This window comes from Rhea pennata, chromosome 2 (assembly GCF_028389875.1).
Source record: "Rhea pennata isolate bPtePen1 chromosome 2, bPtePen1.pri, whole genome shotgun sequence".
NCBI classification, from domain to species: Eukaryota; Metazoa; Chordata; class Aves; order Rheiformes; family Rheidae; genus Rhea; species Rhea pennata.
In genome coordinates, this window is record NC_084664.1 from 31950533 (window position 1) to 31970644 (window position 20112).

At 34.5% G+C, this 20112-nt stretch overlaps 1 protein-coding gene across 6 annotated transcripts in view; it reads right to left on the reverse strand.

Annotated features, from left to right (window-relative positions):
- DGKB (diacylglycerol kinase beta) overlaps positions 1 to 20112 on the reverse strand; it is a 323266-nt gene that overhangs the window by 288083 nt on the left and 15071 nt on the right. For all 6 annotated transcript variants that reach the window (XM_062567785.1, XM_062567783.1, XM_062567787.1 and 3 more), the window contains exon 2: positions 2211 to 2287. In XM_062567785.1, the coding sequence (XP_062423769.1) occupies positions 2211 to 2287 (77 nt within the window). The remainder of the gene's footprint in view (positions 1 to 2210; positions 2288 to 20112) is intronic.

Genomic DNA, 20112 nt, shown 5'->3' on the forward strand with positions numbered 1-20112 from the left:
GTATCTCCTACAAAACAAAATGTTGGATGCTTAACAATTCAAAATGTTATCTATAAAGCACGGAAGAGGAAAGCTGCATCATGACTGATTTCAGTTGGAGCTTTATATCTTGGATATCTCATGTTGCCAATACTAAAACACTCTAAGACTTTCTTTTAATTTTTCAGGTAGTAATTACCTTAGTTAAATAGTACATCCAGCACAGGGAGACCTCATCTGATCAGACACAACCAGCTCTCAAATCATCTTGTAAAGAGCTTATCGAGGTAGCAGGCTGAATGAATGCCAGAAATACAGACACCCGTGCTCTGTGCAAGGGCAGTTCAGTCTGCCTTGGATTATTCACTCAGCTGCAAAGAAAGTAATCTCGGCTACTCTGCCTCCAGTTCAGCAGTTTATGTCACGAAACCCGAGCTAATAAATCCTACTGAATCCAAACCAGCTTTACTGCTAGCCGTATTTTCCTTTTGCTGCTCTCTCTAAATTTTGAGAGCTAAACAGCAAAATGCAAGAGCTGTTGGGACCAGCCTGGGTCAAACATGGGCAACCCCGAGCGGTGCTGAGTACACCAATACCCCTGCTGAAGACAGTGGAGCCACTGTAAGGAGTTGGGTTTCCTTTCTCTCCTCCCTTTCCAGCCTCCCATCCGGCTTATTTGCTTGGGTGCTGCACTGCTCCCTTTGCCCCTGAGCTGCTTCAGGGCATCAGTAGGGTGCTACATGCAAACGGTTGTGAAATGAAGAACAGAATGGGAAGTGTTGTACAGATATGTGGACTCTGCTCGGGACCGGCTGTGTCTGCTTATTCCAACTTTGCATAGATTTTGCCACATCCACTTGGCTTCAGTCAGAGCAGCTGTCACAGGTGCCCGTACTGCTCGCTTTTTGCCATGACTCAATCTCCGCATTCCCCCAAATTGGAGAGATGACTATTAAAAGGGCTTAATCACACCACTTTAAATACTGACTTGTTGTATACAAATCTTGATAGTTTCATAAATGTGTATTACCTACAAGATGTCTGTTATTTAAATATATTCATAAATACACAATTAGTTTGTACTTTAAAAGTGTGTATTTTACAAAACTGAAAACTTGTATGGAAAGTGAAAAGTGAACAGTTTCAAGAGAAAAACGTGAATAATAATTAAGAAACTTTTAAGACAATTTTACAATGTACATTAGGGACACAAAGAATGCTGCAGAAGCCAAAAAAAAAAAAAAAAAAAAAAAAAAAAAAGGTAGGCTCTGAGTTTGTAAATTAACATTTCACATTTTTCGAAAAAAATTTACTGCTTAAGTAAAATAATGGAGATTTAAAATGATGATTTATAAGATAACACATACTAGTTCAATGAGGTATGAAATACTTTCCTTGGAAAATAAACGAAAAATTGAAAAGAGAAATTGAGTAAAATACTCAATATTATGTTGTACTAAGTTCAAAAGGTCAAACAATATTTCAATCTTTCAATCCCAATCAAACCCAATCTTTGGGTTATAACTGGCTTACTTGACGACAATTCTCATCTTTTACACCCTGAATAAAAGCTCAAGTCATTTTCATAATGGTTAGTTCATTCTTCTGTTTTACATTTCACACAATGCAAGCATAATAAGGAACATTACAGAAATACATTTTTACTTAGCTACATTTTGAATAACACTTTATGGATGTGTTAACCAGATACACATTGCAATCGAGAGTATTGGAAGAACACAATCTAGCTTTTTCTACCAGATGAAATAGAATATTTGCTCTAGGAGTGAATCTGTAGCCACAGTGCGCACATGCATGTTTCCCTTCTGCAAAATTCTTTGCTTTATAACATGAGAAAGTGTTATGCTTCTCAGAAAACACTTATGAGAAGCAGAATTTAAGAAGAAATCCTAACTGAACACATTGTCCTTTTCTAACTTCTGAAAATCTTAATATCTTAATCGTTAAAACAATTGGGAAGTACATTAAATTTACTATAACAGTTATTTCCATTTTAAGAAAACAAATTGTCTGTGTAAATTATTCAACAGTTCTGCAGGATGTGATGTCATAAACTTTTAGTTCTTCAAAATATACATATCTTTATTTTCAAACAGTCACAATTACTTCAAGTAGTATAAATAACCTTCTTTTTCTAAATGCTTAAATTTGATACGACACTTATAAATATTTTTCCCACCATTTTTGACCATTGAAGAAAGAAGAATTACCCCTTCAGGATTATATTTTGCTAGCACTCCACTGCCATGAAATTCTTCCAAGACATCCTTAATTTTCTTGGTAGAATCTAGAGGAAGAATAAAGAGAAAGAAAATGAAAAAATAGAAAACAGATTAACATAAAATGAACTGTAATTAAATAAGCAACAACAAAACCGTTAATAGCTTTTCTGAACGCACATTAATAATTTCCTCTAGCTGCACGAGAGCTACTGGCACAATGAAAATGAGAACAAACTGTACCCTCTCACCAAACACTGCAAAAATCAGCAAATAAACACTAACATGTGGAAACATACACTTTTCAACCCAAACCTTGATTGCTGTTAGGTAGTGTATTTCTGAATGAATTGTTTGCAAGGTCTATTTTAAGTCACTTCTTTTTGTCCTTGAAACCTGAGTTATCTATGGAACATGCTCATTCCCAACAGCATTACTAAATCTCCTCTGGCATAGTTGCCAATGAGTAAAGGAGCTGTCAGAACAGTGAAACAATATCAAGATAAAGGGAAAAGTCAAGGAAAAATCTTTTTTCTGAAATCATGTCACAGAAAAAATGTTGCTGTTGAAGCCCCAACTCCTGCAAACCTCTAAAATATTCTAACTGCTGCCAGCTATAATAGCTTTAGGGCAACTTTTGTCTAACAGAATTGTAAAAAACTATGCCAGTTCGGCAACACAGGCATCTTTTAACTCATCCATTTTGTTTTTTTCAAGTTATAGATGTCTACTTGCAAAATAACAAGACTGTCATTTCACTAAGTTGCCACTGTACAAAACCCTTCAACTCACACTCAGTTAGACTGCATCATGCACTCAGCCATTCTCTCCACCTTTTAAGGTATCTTATCAACAAAAATAAATGTAACACAGTTTTGTCTTAAATATAGCAGTCAAGTGCATAATGGTCAAACGTGCATAATGGCCACAATCTTGGAGTAAACCTTGGACCAGCAATGAGTAACAGATTCATTACAGAAGAAAACAGGTATACATAATGGCGGCACACTTTTTTCTATGGCAAAATCTGGAGGGAAAGAAGACAAGCAAAGAGAGAGGAACAAGAACAGGACTATTAGTAATGTTTGGACATCAGCAATCAGTTAAATACTTAAGATTACAAGCATCAGAACCTAGCCTTACAGCTTTAAAAAAAAAAAAAAAAAAGTATCAACAGAACACAGAATGGTAATAGTTGAGAGTTAAAGAAATTCCTCATCTACAAATTGACTCTAAAAGGTTTATTTAATAAATTATATGACTTTAGGAGGGAGAAAATATGACAGCAAAAAAATTTAAAGAAATTTAAGTTTGTAACAGTTATAAACAGGAGGAATTTCACACTACTAAAATTCAATTTCCTCTAGGGATGCTGAAAAGGAGGGCTTTTCATGGGAAGGTGGTATTAGAGTTTGGGTGGTAATAAGAATGGCTTCTCCTAGTGTCAGTCATTTTATAATGCTTTCTTAAGTGAAAATACCTGATACTTTCTGTATGGTCATAATACAAGAGCTTATTTTGATTAATCAGATATATTTTGACTTATCAGGTTGGAACTAATTGAATTTCCCATATCTCACGGGCAGTCACAGCAAGTATTTGATAAATAGCCATCTATAGTTTTACTGATATGTGATCTTAAATGCAGCAAACAATTTCAACTTTGCTGGCTACTAAAAAAAAAGAATCAAAAACTGTAATAAAAGAAGTGTAGTAAATCGATACGTTAAGTTGAGTAAGAACTGTATTTAGAAATCATTCAGTTAGACAGTTTTCTGATTAGGACAAGTACAGAGATTGATGATTGACAGTGATTTCTATTTCACTTGGTCTCTTATATTTCAGTATGCTTTTCAGTAGTCATATGGACACACAGCTGTCTATACAAATCACTGCACCTTATGGTAATGAAGTCAATAATCATGGAAGAGGCAATCCAAGCTGAGCAACTACATGAAAGAGGTGTCTGAAAATAACTCTAAAAAAATATTTTTGTGATGTTTGGAAGAAAAGAGGAAGAGGTCAAACACATCTGAAATAGCAAGAGAAGTCTCCTCCTACACATTCTGTTATACAAAGAAAATATCTAAATTAAAAAATGGCTTGCGTGCTAGAGATTTTACAAGAGCGAGCTGAGGTTTTTCTCCTAGGAACAACCACATTTCTTTCGTATTTTCCCAGATAGATTCTATTCATCTTTCAGCGAGTATTGTGCCTAGGCAACTGTAATTAAAACTGAAATAAGTGTTATGTTTCTAATTAAAAATATATTAAATCTTTGCTTTTAATTTTGTACAGACTCTTCTTAATCAAATATGATTAAAACAGAAAAATTCTCTGTTTCAGCAACTGCACAACTACTTTCTCTTTTTCTGCAAGTCAGCTCAATGCAGTCATCCAGCAAGCATAGCAAGTTCCATCCTTGAAATATCAATCAAGAAAAAAGGGTCTGTGGATCTAATTTCTGCATCAGTTGTCCCAACAGAACTCTGAGAGACTTCCAAGGTCTGGACAGGAGTTACATTTATTACAAGCACCACATCACACATTTGGCAACTGAGGCAGAACCATTTTTCAAAATCTTTTGTTCACAGTCATTCGATCATTTTTCGGTCCATGTAACAGTATCCAAACTAACCTGAAGAGATTTTATAAAATTCGGTGAAATGACATATCAATGTTTTAAGCTGAACACCACTAACAACAGCATCTGCTTGTGTAATCTTCATTCTGTTGATGTTCTCTCAGAAAAATTAATTCTCTTTCTACAACTCTAAAGGCAACCAGTAGTAGGAGCATGTTCCATTTTTAGTAAGTTGACCTGAAAGAATGTGATCCTCAAGATCATTCTTACCTGGGGACTGCATGAAAAACAAATAAACAAACTAACAAGCAAGAGACGTTGTTTTAGAAAGCTCTAGGTCAATAAAAACAAACTCCAATGAAACACTCTCTCAATTCTACTGATAAAAAAATTGCTAGGTAAATGCCTTCTGGCAAAAACAGACAAAAGTTTTCAAAACTTATTTGAAATAATAATACATATTTAATATTACCAGTATTATGCAGGTAATATATATATAGGATATACATACACTAGATTGTGTATATAACATATAGTACACAGTACAATATATACCGGTGTGTGTGTATATATATATATATTATACTATATAAAGTATGTAAAGTGTGTGTGTGTGTAGCATAAGCCAGGCAAAAACGTATTCAAAAGCCAGAAGACTCCTGCTCTCTAAGCTGTACAATTCAAATGTTATCCTAGTGCATTTTTTTCACCTAGTGTTTCATCTTCATCCAAAATTGAGCATCTATTGAATCTTTCTGTACTACTAATATTAAATACCTTAGTCAGATGATGTTTATTTAGAAAAATATAGAAAAGTCACACTTCAGGTGTTCAAGAAAAAGAAGACTATTTCATTTCTTAATTAGTCTTCTCAGTGTTATGACTACCCATGAATTGGAATTTGACTTTTTTTTTTTTTTTTTTTTTTTTTTTTTATCATAGAGGTGCAATTTTCTCAACTGTTCAGTTCAGTAAAGCACAAAATAGAAATATAATTCTGATCACTCATGTGCATATTTATTCAGGCTTTAAAATTCCCCTTTTCCTTTCAGGCAAATATTCTTGCGCTGAGCTGATCTTACTCATCTCACACAAGCTCTCCCCTCCTTCCAGACTCAGTATTGGAAGTCAATAGCCAAAGTCAAATTCAAATAAGTAAAGTTATCAGAATTTTGCTTTGTATCTCCATTTCTGATAAAATTCCCGCCATAGAGGTACACATTGCTAACTGTAGTCTCAACAGCAGACTTTCAGTAGTTCTTATTTTATGAGCAAAATAAACCATACAGGTCAAATTAAGAGATAAATCATAGCATTATGTAAAACTTAGGAACACTTCTCCAAGCCAGGGACAGACATAAACAGAAAGTCACAATTATTCTACTAACCTTCCCAATGTTTCAGGACAAAGTACACTGCAATAGGTCTGTACAGTAGAAACAGAAAATCCTCCCTGCTTTGATAATGCGCTTATGTTCTACATGGTTGATGGAAAATGAAACAAGACTTGTTAATTCTCTTTCTTTGATACATATACTTTATTTTCTTCTTCTTCTAATATCATCAGTCCATGAATGAGTATAGCTGCTCTGTGCAACTTGTAAACATGCCAGAAAAGTTCTAACATAAAGCAGTAGCAAGTATTTTGCAAAAACTACCTTATTTGATTTTAAATTTTATTTTAATGTCCAAAATGGATAGAACAGATTCCATATTCGTCTTGTGTTCTTTGAAAACATTCTTTTTTATATCCAAAGGGCAAAGTAAATCATGGTTACTATTTCCTACTGCCATACTTGCATGACAGATAGTAGAAAAATTCACTGTTAGTTATCAAAGCAAAGTGTCGTAATAATTTAAATATTCATGATCCATCTAGGTTACACACAATAAAGCAATGGAAGGATGTCCAAATTAGCATTTAAGAATGGATTCACATTCCTCTCATTTCTGAAACAGTAGGTACATTCATTTGAATTGACCTTGGAAAAATTCTGCTCCTTTACAGAAGTCACCCCTGTTAAAATCAGTTTTTTAAATAAAAATAGAATTATTGAATAGCACTGCTGATTTATCAATAACAACATAATTTTACATGCAAGGTCTAATCAGAGCCTTAGCTGAAGTACTTACTACCATATATTAAAAGATAGCTCATTTCCACCATTTTCTTTTCTGTTCCTACTAATAAAAAGTAACGGAAACATGTTTTTCATGTTAAAAGAATGTACAAATGTACTGAGTAATCCCCAAAACCCTCTCTAGGTTTTACCCAGAGTGCCAAAAATTTATCCAAGATCTCACTGTTTTATATCTTGATTACTGCCACTTACTTTCCCTCTTTGCCTGTCTCCATGATGCTTATTATCTCCTATTCCAGCACAAGCAGTTATTTTTCCCTGTGATCTTGATACATGGCTGAAGCACTTACTAACAATAGATGTTAATCTCACAGATGCTACAGGCTAGTTTCTAATCTATTCACTCTGATCCAAATTATCTACATAATCACTAGAAAATGGGGATGGAAGCACAAGTCGCAAATTCAAACCTGTGTTCTCAACATTACCTCTGCAAATACAGATGTTCTGCTCATCTTAGCAACCTACTGCTTTGTGAGCACTCTCAGTAAATTCACAGGCACCACTCACTTGTTCAAAGTTAAAAATAAGTAGTCTTTAATCTCACTAGATAGCTGGATTTTATTTTTTTTTTTAATTAAATATAGATTATTTCTGTGTCTGGGTCCCCTTATTCCAAGCTCTCCTTGAGAGAGAAAGTTTCTAAATATGTGTAGACAGAGCACACAGCATCTCACTGTAGTGCCTAAATCTCACCTTATCTGTAAAGCTATGTATGGATATGTAAAGCACAGTATAGATTTCAAGGAAGCATTAAATATGTTTTTTGGAGAAGCATTTCATATTTTTGTTCTCATAATTCTTTTTTTTTTTTTTTTTTTTTTTTTTTTCCTTTTTTCTTAATTACTAGTCCAATGCTTTGGGCATTTGCCCAAAATATTTGGTTCTTTCTTTTATCTGGATGGATGGATTTTATCTCTCAACCTGTCTTCCGCTGCAATTTGGACAGAATATAGCAGTGTTCACTGAGCTCAGGAGATGGAATAGGAGAAAAAGAAACTATGATGCTGGGGTTAGACCCCTTCCTTGTGAGAGGCTTCTCAACTTCTGCTCTAGTGAGTCTGAGGAAGAAAAAACAGGCTAGGCATGATGCAGAACTGAAAAGTTAATAGTTTTGGGGAGAAACAGAGTGGTGCAGACATTTTAATAAATTATGACTTCAGACCAACAGACATATAGATGAGACTTGAGCTAATGTTGTATTGTTTCAGACTAAATACAAATTAAATAAAACCATAACATTAGAAATAATTAGCCTGCCTACATAACAATGGCATATTCAGTGCCTGACTTTTTCTTAAGTGTTTTTCAGTCTTTTTTTCAGTTTTCCTAACAAAGTTACATGTTCTAACTGAAGACAAATTTACATACCAAGTTCCAAACCATTTAAGATATAGCCCACATTAAAAATGATTATTAGGTTTATAAAATGCCACAACTTAAATGAGGAAGACTGAGCACTCCAGACTAGAAGTCAGTGTATCATTTTCCCCTACTCAGAAAACACTGACCAGTAGAAGAAACCACATTCCTCCACATTCTCTCCTCATCCTCCCCCAAAATCCTTAGAAAGAGTAAAGATAAAACAAAAAATTCCCAAATACAAAATATTCTTCCCCAAACCACCAAAAATTATGTAAAAATCAGCTTAAATTAAGAGCCTACACACATAAAACTGTTTTGCAATTTAAAGTGAAATAACCACTAGAAAGCAATAGCTTAAAAGCTGTTCCATTATAAATCCAGATGTAGTTTTCACTCTTCACAAAAATTAATAACAACCTGCACACTTATTGGACCATAACTAATTTTGACATCTACAAGTAAACTAATAACCACTTCATACAACTATTTCCATTTTGTAAACTTACAAAATATGAAAACTATCAAAAGTATCTAAAGTCCTCCAAAGGTCAAGTTCAGCATTTATATTTAAAAGTATCAGGGTGTTTTTGAGAGATTTACGGCTTTATACATAGGCCATAAGATAGTTTATTTCCACCTAGCACGTTGTTCTTATTCCCGATCTTTCTCACTAATGGCAAACTTGAGTTCCCTTGTCTCTTCCTTCAACATACACCTACTAAATACTAGTGCACGTTTCTCCCTCATATTTCCCAAAGACAGAATTGCCAAATGGGTTGGTCAGAGACGCTAAACTTGTGGGTTTGAGTTTATATTACAACTTATGACACATCACATGAAATACAGTTACTGTGCAAATGGAACCTGCAAAATCATTTAACACGTTCTACCTGTTCACTATGAGGGTGACTCAAAATTAGTTATTAGGGCTTCTTTTGATCACGGCCCTTTATTTCTAAGAGCTTGAGAGAAGCTCCTCAAGTGGTCGCAGTTTTCTCTTTCATCTGTACCTCTTTTCTTTTTCTTTCATTTCTTTATGGGCGAAGCAGCCTTAAAGCCCTGTTTCATTGTAAAGCAAGGCAGAATTTAAAAGCTATGTTTGGTTCTTCCATCCTTCCCTGTAACAAGAAAAGCTGAAATGTTGAAACGCTTCTGTACTCTTCCTGAAGCAGGAAGATTTGATGTTTCTTCCTTCCAAAATATCGTGCTCATTTTCTCGGCTATGAGGATTTTAAGTTTCCTGTTACAGAGAAATGACTGTTACTGCATAAACTTACGCAGTGAAACTGAACTTTAGAGGTGAAATTTTAGCTCTGTTGAAATTGAAGGCAACACTTCTGACCTTAACAGGAAAAAGACTTTCACCTAAGGTAATTTTTGTAACATGCAATAAATCATATTCTCACAAATAAAGCAATATAAATGTTAAATCAAAGGAAGCTTTTTTAAAAAAACTAAAAAACAACTAGATTTTTTTTTATTCATCCTACTGGTTCCTGATTCATTAAGATAAATGTATCTTTCATTTCAAGATTTATTCACTATTGCAAAGAAATATTCTTTAAAACTATAAAGTGCCATTCTCGTGATCTTGATTCTCTAGTTTTTATCTTAAGATCAGAGGCTTTAAAGTCAAATAATTATCTAGACCATAAAAGTGAATTAGTAACAGAAGCACACACTGCTTTGAATTTTTTCTGTTCTCCCATTACCGAAGGATACAAAATGATGGTCTTGTAAGAATGACACATTGACAAATAGAAAAGATTCAAACATATGTTTGAACATACAGCATTGTAGGTCCTGCTCCTCATCCTACTTCAGGTAGGAGTTAATTCAGTTTTAGGGAGCTGATAAAATTGAAAGACATGTTTCAGGCCTGTTAAATTAATTATTAGTTTGAGTTTGAAATTGTACCAAAATACATGCTTGTTAATGGTGTATGATGCCACCAAAAGCATTTTAGATTACATATTTATCATTAAAATGGCTGGTTGTCTCCCTGTCTCATTGTAGGAGACAGTAAATAAATCAGATATCATTTGTAACACAGTAATTTAGATTCAAGTATTTGTGTACCTGTCCTATTTTAACAAGATGTTAAAGCTCTTAATCTTGGTTCATATGAATGGGTTATGTATTTCTACAAAGGGACAGAATCTAAATTAGTTAATTGTCACTTACGATCATTTTCACACAAAATTACCTTGACATAGGAACCTAACATGGCAAAAAAATCCCAACATGATTATTTTGATTCATTTCTCATATTTATATACCCAAATCATGAGACTTTAACTGGTGTGGAATGCATGAAAATTGGCTCAATAAGATTTTAATTCTTAGGCTTTTATTTAACAGTTTTTGTAACTCTTCTCAATTGCCAGTAGAATTACAGTAATGCAAAAACTTGGCAGAGTTTTCTCGGAGGTTTCTAACTACTTAATACACAATTAAAGCTAAAACTATACTGTCTTCTTCACAGTAACAACATATTTCAAATAACTATGAGTAAAAAAGAAAGAATGTAATTATACACTACATGAGAAAAATGTTTGAGTTCAACGTGGATTAAAGATAACGCATCTTTGCTGTCATGTGCAAAATGGAAAGACAGAGGAAATACAAGCAGGAGAATACATGGCAGGTAAAATGAATACACTATTTTTTGAGATAATTTTTATCATTTTTCTAAACATATGGATGGCAAGTATGACACATTACTTCTTTAAGTTTTTTTTTTTTTTCTGATAACAAAACAAGTACATTTTAAAAGGCAACAAGAGGAAGTATTAAATGTGTCCAGATGGTGAAGAACTTTTCACACATTGCAAATTCCCTGTGAGCTGTTACAAGTACAGGGGCACAAGGGTAACTGGGAGAAGTGACACAGAAGAGAGGGAAAGGATTCAGTAATCCCACTCACTGCAGTCACTAATCAGCTAATTCTAGGAACTTCTCCTATCATTTTAACTCTGAAGACCAATACAGGTGACCTTTTTCCTTGCAGTCTGTCCCACACACTTCAAGGAAAAAACTTCTTCACAGTAGCAAACCAGACCATTCACAATCAGCAATGTTTTACTACTTACCTTCTCCGACATGGCAATAATGGATTAAAACTTCACAGGCAGGCATTTAAAGTTCAGTAACATGTAAACAGTTATTTTAACACCCTACATATTTGGAAAAGTAAGGCCAAAGTGGAGAACCAAAGCATACAAATGTAGGCTCTTCAACACCACACTTTATTAAAGACATCTTGAAATTTGTAAAATCATTAAGACATGTAGTTTACCTCGGAAATTTTTATATCTGAAAGAGGCATAATCAGGATTCCCAGGTCCTATATTGTCTCTTCATCTAAGGGCAGAGAAGAGGTAAATACTACCTATTCTTGTGTTTCATTTTTGTTTCTTTTTCTCTCTTTTTTTCATCCAATTATTAGGGGATTATGCAACTGCTAAGGGGAGAAGAGGGGGAGTAAAGTCAATATGAACAAGCTATAGAGGTGTACTGCTGCAAGAGAAATGTGTTTACCAGGCAGAAGCATTGGAATATATTACAGTATTCCACTAGGTACATCGTATTCCACAGTATATATCAGTAACTAAAAAATACACTTAGTGTCCTCATTGTTTTCTTTGAATTATATTTGTTATCTGCCCAGTAGTAAGCTAGTAAAAGTAGGAAGCTGTTTTGCCTTTTTCTGTTCTAAATATGATTCCTTAATTTTTGTTCTTGGTGATCGTGAATTGGAATAGTAGTAAAAAGCAGTTGCTAAAATGTTCGCTAACATCTATTGTCTCTAAGACCCCAAAGCAAGCCCTGACAATTGAACTGAAAACTTTTCAGCATTTAGAGGTAATGTTATCAAAAACCTCTATCAAGCAATGTAGTTGTACAGAACGCTTGCCAATATTCTCTATTGCTTTGCTAGTTTTGGTATATCTGATCTCCACATTAATGTATATTAAATACACATACAGATGTATACATAAACTAAAATACAAGGGCTTGGCAACAATCTTCGTATCATAATTTCAGTTAGGTGAATTCATACCTGTGCCAGTACCTGCAGCCAGCAAGGTATTGGCTGAAGTAACCTGTCAATCACCATAAAAAATAGCTTAAGGTTGCCACCATGGATTGAGGAAGGGAAAAAGGGAAAGCTTCTGCTCTATAGTCTATATATATTTTTTGAATATCATAAATAGAATTGATCATTTGGGGCATTAAGCATACTTCCATCCTTGTTATTTTCTTTTTTTTTAATTCCGGTTTATATGTTAAGAAATTGCCTGAAGGTTCACAGTTTCCAGTAAACCTGTTTAAAATAAATTTAGGCTATTCTTGCTTATATGAAGCCTCTTCAATTTGTATTTCCTTTATAGAGGGTTTTATATTTACCAAGTTGAAAGTGCTGACACTTCACATCAACGGTTCTAATTTTCCACCATTTTTGCTGAGGATCCTGCTGTAATTCCATTTTGGATAAAATATTTGTATGCTTTTTATAGTATTGCAGGTGTTGAGGCTTTGGAAACATTAATGTCATATAAAGTATAACGTTAGTCACTGATAAAATCACAGGTGGTGTCCATAAAACTGAGTTGTTAACAAGATGTCTGCCTGCAAGTCACTGCCTCCCAATAACAGCTTAATTACAAAGTCATGGTCTGATGGTGAGATTGTACCCACTGTGGTACTACTTACACATTCAGCTATGTTATAAGGCTACTAAGAATGCCTTGATAAATAGTTAGAATTAAAAAATTACAGCCAAAAGAAAAGATGCTACAAACTGAGCAGTAGAATTTGAAAGTCTCCATTTTCAAACCTATGCTGGAGATCTGTTTTATGTTCAAGTGTTCTGGAAAACTAATATGTTTTAAGTACTACTTCCATAAATCATCTAGCAGCAGAGATCAAAATTCAAAATTCTGCTTCCATCCAAGCAATCTCTGTGTCTGAATATGGTTCCATTAAACAGGTCTCTTGCAGCACTGCTATAACAAATCTTCATTTTGCCAATATTAAATACTTTTCTCATAAATGAACTCATTTATCTCATTAATTTCTTAAGAGATTGTATAGGAAATATTGACTGTAACTGAAAAACAACACTCTGATGAGAGGCAGAGAGTACAGGAGAGCTGTACTACACACAGGTATCAGGTGAAGGAGAAGCTCATAAGATTTAGTTTATGTTCCTGCAGAGCTACGTTCTAATGATTCTTGCTTGATCCATCCCAAGTCCTTTCCGTTTCACTATAAATGCGTTAGATGTGAATTCTAGCTCTTCCTTAGCTTGATGGGATTTAATCCTCTGCGTCTTTGACTTACTATCAAAGCTGACATACAGCAACTCTTTGCTGATTTACTTCTTCCTTGCTCCCTGATCTAGTAAGTTCAAGCTCCTTTAGGAGGACATACACTCAATCTGGCCATCAGATACTGCAGAAGTTGTGTTCATTCAAATAAAGACTGCAGCCACTCACGAACACGTAACTCGTAGTCAATCACCTGAGCTCTCCATTGCCAAGAGATCCCTCTCATAATTCACTTCTTTTTAAAAAAGCACTAGCTTAACTCTGTTCTTGAATTCAAGATTTTCATTGACTTCAAGAGGAGAAAAGGTAGGTCAGAGCTAAGCTTCACCCATCATCTCTGCTGCCAATGTCTTCTTTAAATAGAATTACTCCGTACAGGCAGAGGAATTTGCTCATGTAACTTTCCTTTCTCCCCTAATTCCTAGGATTATATTCTTGGTGGATGAATGTAATTTTGGGAACACCAACTGAAAAATTACGTAGATAAACATAAATGAGGTTCGAGGAAAAACAAGTAGAAAGGAATTCAAAGGTTTACGGTACTTTGAGATTACTGCTTTACCAATCAAGTGCCTCTAGTTGTGCAGAAAAGTTAAAATAAAAAATGGCAAGTGGAAAGGCAATTAAAGTTTTGTGAATAGCAACCAGTAAAAAAAAAAAAAAAAAAAAAAAATGAAAGAAGTGTCATGGATTATCCTTGTTTGAAACTTCAAAGTGTTTTGTCTGAAAATAAGTAAAAAAAAAGTATGTCTTTAAAAATACATAATGTGTATATAAAAAATAAAACTCTCATAAAAAGCCAAAAAATAGCAAAAATAAAAGACAATACACCTTCAGATTCAGCCATACATTAAAAAATTCTGAAATTACCAAGGACCAAACCAAGTAAGAACATGTTAAATAAGTATAAAACATGCTAAAGTTGAATTAACTTGTTTTTTTTTCCGGCTATTTCCTAGCCAGTCCTAAATGCATTTCTAACATTCACAGTATTTTCAGCCATCAACTAATTTTATGCTGCAAACCGTTGGTTAAATATTCAAAGAAACTGAATAGATACGGCACCAGTTCCTAACACACGTCAAATAAGTTTTGCTACTGTAAGAATATTTTATTTGAAATAATTCTCTCATGTTTGTTTTGAACAGTCTTCTGAAACATGCTTATATCAATAAAAAAAATCCACTGAAAATACAAACCTATGCAGGTTGCTACGTGGATGAAGACAAGGTTTCAGAACTACAGGTACTGCCTAAGAGGATGGGAATCTTTAAAATAAAAAATACCAGTGTATTTGTTTTCTTTAACAATATGGCCCAGGAGATTCCATTTACAGCAACAATTGTTGCTACAAACAAAACTGAGATAACTTACCTGTATGTTCTGGTGTATTGGTCATGCCTCTGCTAAAATAAAGTCTTTTTTGGTTACCCTTCCTTTTCCTCAAAAACACATATTCAGTTTGATTGAGTATTATCTCTTTATAGTTCAAATAACAATTTAAGTCAAAATAAGTCTTTTTCCAACTTTGTAATTTTTTTTAGAAGAACATCTTAAAAATGATCACTGAAAAGCTTTAGTGAGAAGAATAGAAGATGACAGAACAACCTTGGGATCTTCAGTAAGAACCCATTCCCAGTGCCTATTCCTCTCCTGCTAGTTATTTGGCTCCCTCACCTCAGTATAGTCTAAGCAGATCTCTCTGAGGTGAAAATCTCCTTTTTCCCCCCTTCATCTTACAGATCACTACCAAATATACTGAAGATGTCTCTACCAACCAAGGAAAGGCATTGTCTACCCTGAAGACAAAGTTGTGACTTGGCTCCTACACTCAACCCATAGCATTAGGGGCAGAGATAAAAGTGCAGTTTAAAGCAGAGACCTCAATTTCACAAGTGGATTTTGAAAAGCGTACTGAATTCCCTTCTGTGAAAAATTTATTCTAGAAGTATCGAAAGTATCAAAAGGCAGCCTAATTAAGCCAGTTCTCTTAAAGCTGTATGAGATGTAATCACCTTCTAACCATAACATGAGCTCACTTTGAGTTAAATGTACTTCCCTTTACCTATATCAAAGATCAAAGTTTAGTACCTTTCTCCTCTACAGAAACATGCATTTTTATGATAAGTCTAATATAAACTTGCAATTTATATATAGAAAGATCTTAAAGAATATATGTTTTACTGATTTATCCCATGTAAGGACAACTATAGGTTAGCAGCCCATATGAAAAATTAATGTAAATATGATACTAATAGTCTCCAGTTTTTATAAAATGATCTTTGTTATTTACTTATCATCATCATCTGAGCAATCATCATTTGCCTGTCAACATCATCAGTCATTAGCTATTCCTGGCAAGTTCACCAAGAATTTCCTTATTAAGATCTGATTCCACATCCCAGATGATGTCTCCATCTTTAGTTACATCTTTCCATATAGCTATGCTTAAATCATTTCTGCCAGAAAACCTGCCAACAGTCAATAACCTTTGGAGAATAAATCACTTTTCCAATCTATCATACTACAGCGTAAGGAGGGAAAAAAAGTAACAGACGTGATGAATCAAATGACTTACTAAAACATCTTTTCTGTCACCTATGCTTCAAATTACAAAGATATCACACAAAGCTAAACGTAATGTATTATTAACAAGCAAGAGAAAAAACATTTATAATTACGTGTACTGACAATAAGCTTACATTAAACTTGATATATGCTTATTGAAGTGTTTTATGAACACAGCCCAGAAACATAGGGATTATAAAAAAAAATTAAGGTACCTGACCTGGTTAATTTCTATAAAATATAACAACATTACTTAATACATAACAAAATACCAGTAACATGACACTGGCATTCATCACCTTAATTTTGCCACAGACAGAAGGCAACTTGACTCTAATGAGCTAATAATGTGCTCAGGTTCAGCATTCAAATTTATATCCCTTCCTAATCCATTTACTTCTCTCACAGTGTGCTCACACAGGATAGGTTTATTTATTTATTTTTTATGCTTCAGTTAGGAAGATTAACAGTGATATTGTACAGAGCATCTAAGATCAACATAATTTCAACAAAGGGTGATCTGACAGAGCAGAAGAAAGCAGAAAAGACATGAGAAGCCAAATAATGACAAAGGTGTAATCACCAAAAAAAAAGGACAAGAGAAAACTGAAAAAAAAATAATAAAAAAAGAAGTGGGGAGAGTGAAAGATGAAGATAGATAAAAAGCAGGAGATGAAAGTTTAATGGTGAGACAAAATGGAAGACGAAAGAAAAGTTTTCTTCTGCTCATCTTTTCTCTCTTCTTTCACTCTTTTTTTTTCCTTTCTCACAACTTATAAAGAAGGTATTACTAATGAATCTCAAGATAAACATCTCAGCAATGCTTGATCATTCATAAGGACCTTGAAGAGCCTAGACAAAAGATGAGATCACATTTTAAAGTTTCTACAGACCTTAACTATCTACTGATCTAAAAGGCTGACTCCCAATTCACAATAAAGATTTTCCATCAAAAGCTCTCTCCATGAGGAAAAAAGCATTAGAAGTTAACCTTAGAGCTTCCAAGAAAATAGGAAATTAATAGTGCAAAGGTGAGGTTCTGGGTGCAACAAGTACTTGGATTCATTATTAACTTGGAACTGAATATTTAGAAAGTTCCATAAGACTGATTAATAAAAAGATTGTAATGTGGGATTGTAATGTTAATTAAATAGTTTGATTTAAGGGAAGAAAAAGAAACAAGAAGATGATTTGAGATACATTCACTTAGAAACAGAGGAGCTGATGGGGACCAAAGTTACATTCCAAGTTAATGGGAGGGTTCCTTGGTTCAGGAAAAGTTCTGAGGATAAGGAAAATTGGTGGATTTGGTTATAAGACACCAGGGACAGTGCAAAGAGAAGGAAAACTAATTTAGACTTCAGTGACTCAGAAGCCGCTTAAGAGTTCTGTTGAAGGATGACAAAGGAACTCTTAAAGCTGGGCTCCTTCTTTCTGTTGTTATATTTTGATTTAGAATTAGAAAAAACAATATTTTTGAATACTTCTGCTATAAAAAAAACTACTGTAGGACATTTTAACCCTAGGAATCTATTTCTGAAAGACAGACATGGAAGTGCTGGACCCTGCCAGGCATGCTATAAGTGCTATATACAACAGACAGTATCTTACAAACATGTTTAGAAACTTCTGTATCTAGACATTTTATGTCAAGGAAAAAAACTCTAATATCTGTGCAAATGAGCTGAGAAGAGTGTGGTTTTTCCTTTAGCTATGATGCCATGCTTTATTTAAAACACCTGATAGCATAGTTCTAATATCACTGCATAGACAAATACATAAAACAATTGTAAAAATAGAATTTATTGAATGCTATTTAGTAGATAACGTGCTTCCCTAACAAATAAAATTAACAATAAATGTAGCATTTCTCTTCATGCCTGGCATTTAGGAATACCTAGCTGGGCTATCCCCAGTCTTCCTGTAGCCCTTGCCTGTTCATTATCTTACAAAAGAGAGGAATTTTCAGCTGGGATGGAGTTCTGATTAGGTATATACAAAAACTGTAGCCATGTTTCTATGAGAAACCCAAGTTTCTCATAGAGCAGTATTTTTTTTTCTAATGCTTTTCTAACATGTGCTTAGTAAAATAGAGCTTATCCCAGACTACGTGTTAAAAAATGACAGAGTAAATGACTTATTAGCTTTCAATATGTATGAGATCATGGTTTCAAGATGAGACAAATAAGGATCCAGGCTCCTGAAAGTAGTGACGCATAATCCTCTGCACCATTAAGAAATATGCCATATCCTTGTCAGAATCTTTCAACCTTGGTGTCGCTCAGTGACAGCAAACAGGAAAACAGAAGACTCTTTTCCACCACACAAAAATTAAAAAGATACCCCCAACAAACTCTGAATCTGAAAGAAACAAAAGATACGATATGAATAAAAATCAAATGGCTAGGCAGAAGGGTAATTTACTTTTGTCAATGAAGCTGAAATTTTTGAAGCTGTCTAGGAAATAAGATCACTGAAATCAAAATCCCAAAATAATATAGAAATCTTTCTTTAATGATTTTAGTTATATTTGAAGTTGCATTTTAAAAAAGACTATGGAAGGGATTTATTTTTGCTCCACTCACCAAGGCAACCTAATAAAATTCTTAGATGAAATTTCTATTGATTTTTCACAAAGGAATAAAATACCCAAAATGCTTTGGTAAATATGATATTTCAGTAATTCTGACATGTTTATTTTCATATCCTACCTTTAAAAATCAGATTTTGCTTTACTTCTTCAAAGCGAAACATTCAGATTTTTAATTCTGTAAACGTACAAAAAACCTTTTCAATAGGAACACTGAAATGTTTTGTTTCATCAAAACAATTTGTTGTTTTGTATGCCTACAAATTGCGCTATTATGTAAAGATATTCTGACTAGCTTTAATCAGGCACTGAAGGAATTCTAGAGCTCCAAGATGATCACATTAGGAGCACTGAAAATAAACTCCAGCTGTGCCGCCGCAGCCAGCTTACTGCTGGCTTCTCATTCAGGAATCTTTACCCTACACTACAATCTGTGGCATAAGCATGTTGCTTCTCTGGGAAACAGGACATTCCCAGCTATCACAGCCTTTTATTCCCATGGGAAGACCTCAGCCAGAGCCCACAAACCCCTACAGGTTCCACGCAGGCTCTTGGTTTCATTTCGGAGCATCCATTCCCTCGCCAAGTTGGGTCGCCACGATGGCCTTAAGCCAAAGCAGAGAGCTCTCTGTGTAGGTACCAGCCACGATGCTACTGCTTGAGGATGGCAAGAGATGAAGAGGGGGAGGCTGTGGATCTTGCCAGGGAGCTGGTGGAAAGGGGAACACCTGCCTGCAAAGGGGGGAGAGGGTTGCTCACCGCTGCTGACAGCGTAAAGAGGAAAAAGGAGGAGGAGGAGGTAGAGGTAGAAGAGGAGGACATGCTGTCAGCAGTGGGGGCTCCTCTCAGCCTCATCAGAGAAACATGGCCACTGACAGTGAACTCGCTCTGAATACAGAAAATACATCATTTTCTTGTTATCACAATTGAAGCCATCCCTCGGGAGCTTTAATCACAAGTACAACAACGTGCATCATATGGAGTTAATTCTAATCATGTCAAAGATCTGGAAAAGCAGAATGAAGGCTTCTCATTCGGCCTGCTGTGCGTCTTGTGAAGGCATTGAGCCCTGTACAAAGATCAAGGATTGACTTCTACCCAATTTTAAAGGGAACAGCTATAATTCATGTTGTTTAAAAGCTTGTATGTGATTCAGCAGATAATTTGAATACAGAAAAATAAATGATTTTTTTTTATAAAGTATTACATTTTTAAGAAAAGCACATACATTTCGCCATTGGCTCATCTACTGTGTACTTTTTCATTCTCACCTTCTTCCTAGTTCTGTTGCCTGCCTTTTCAACTCTAACAT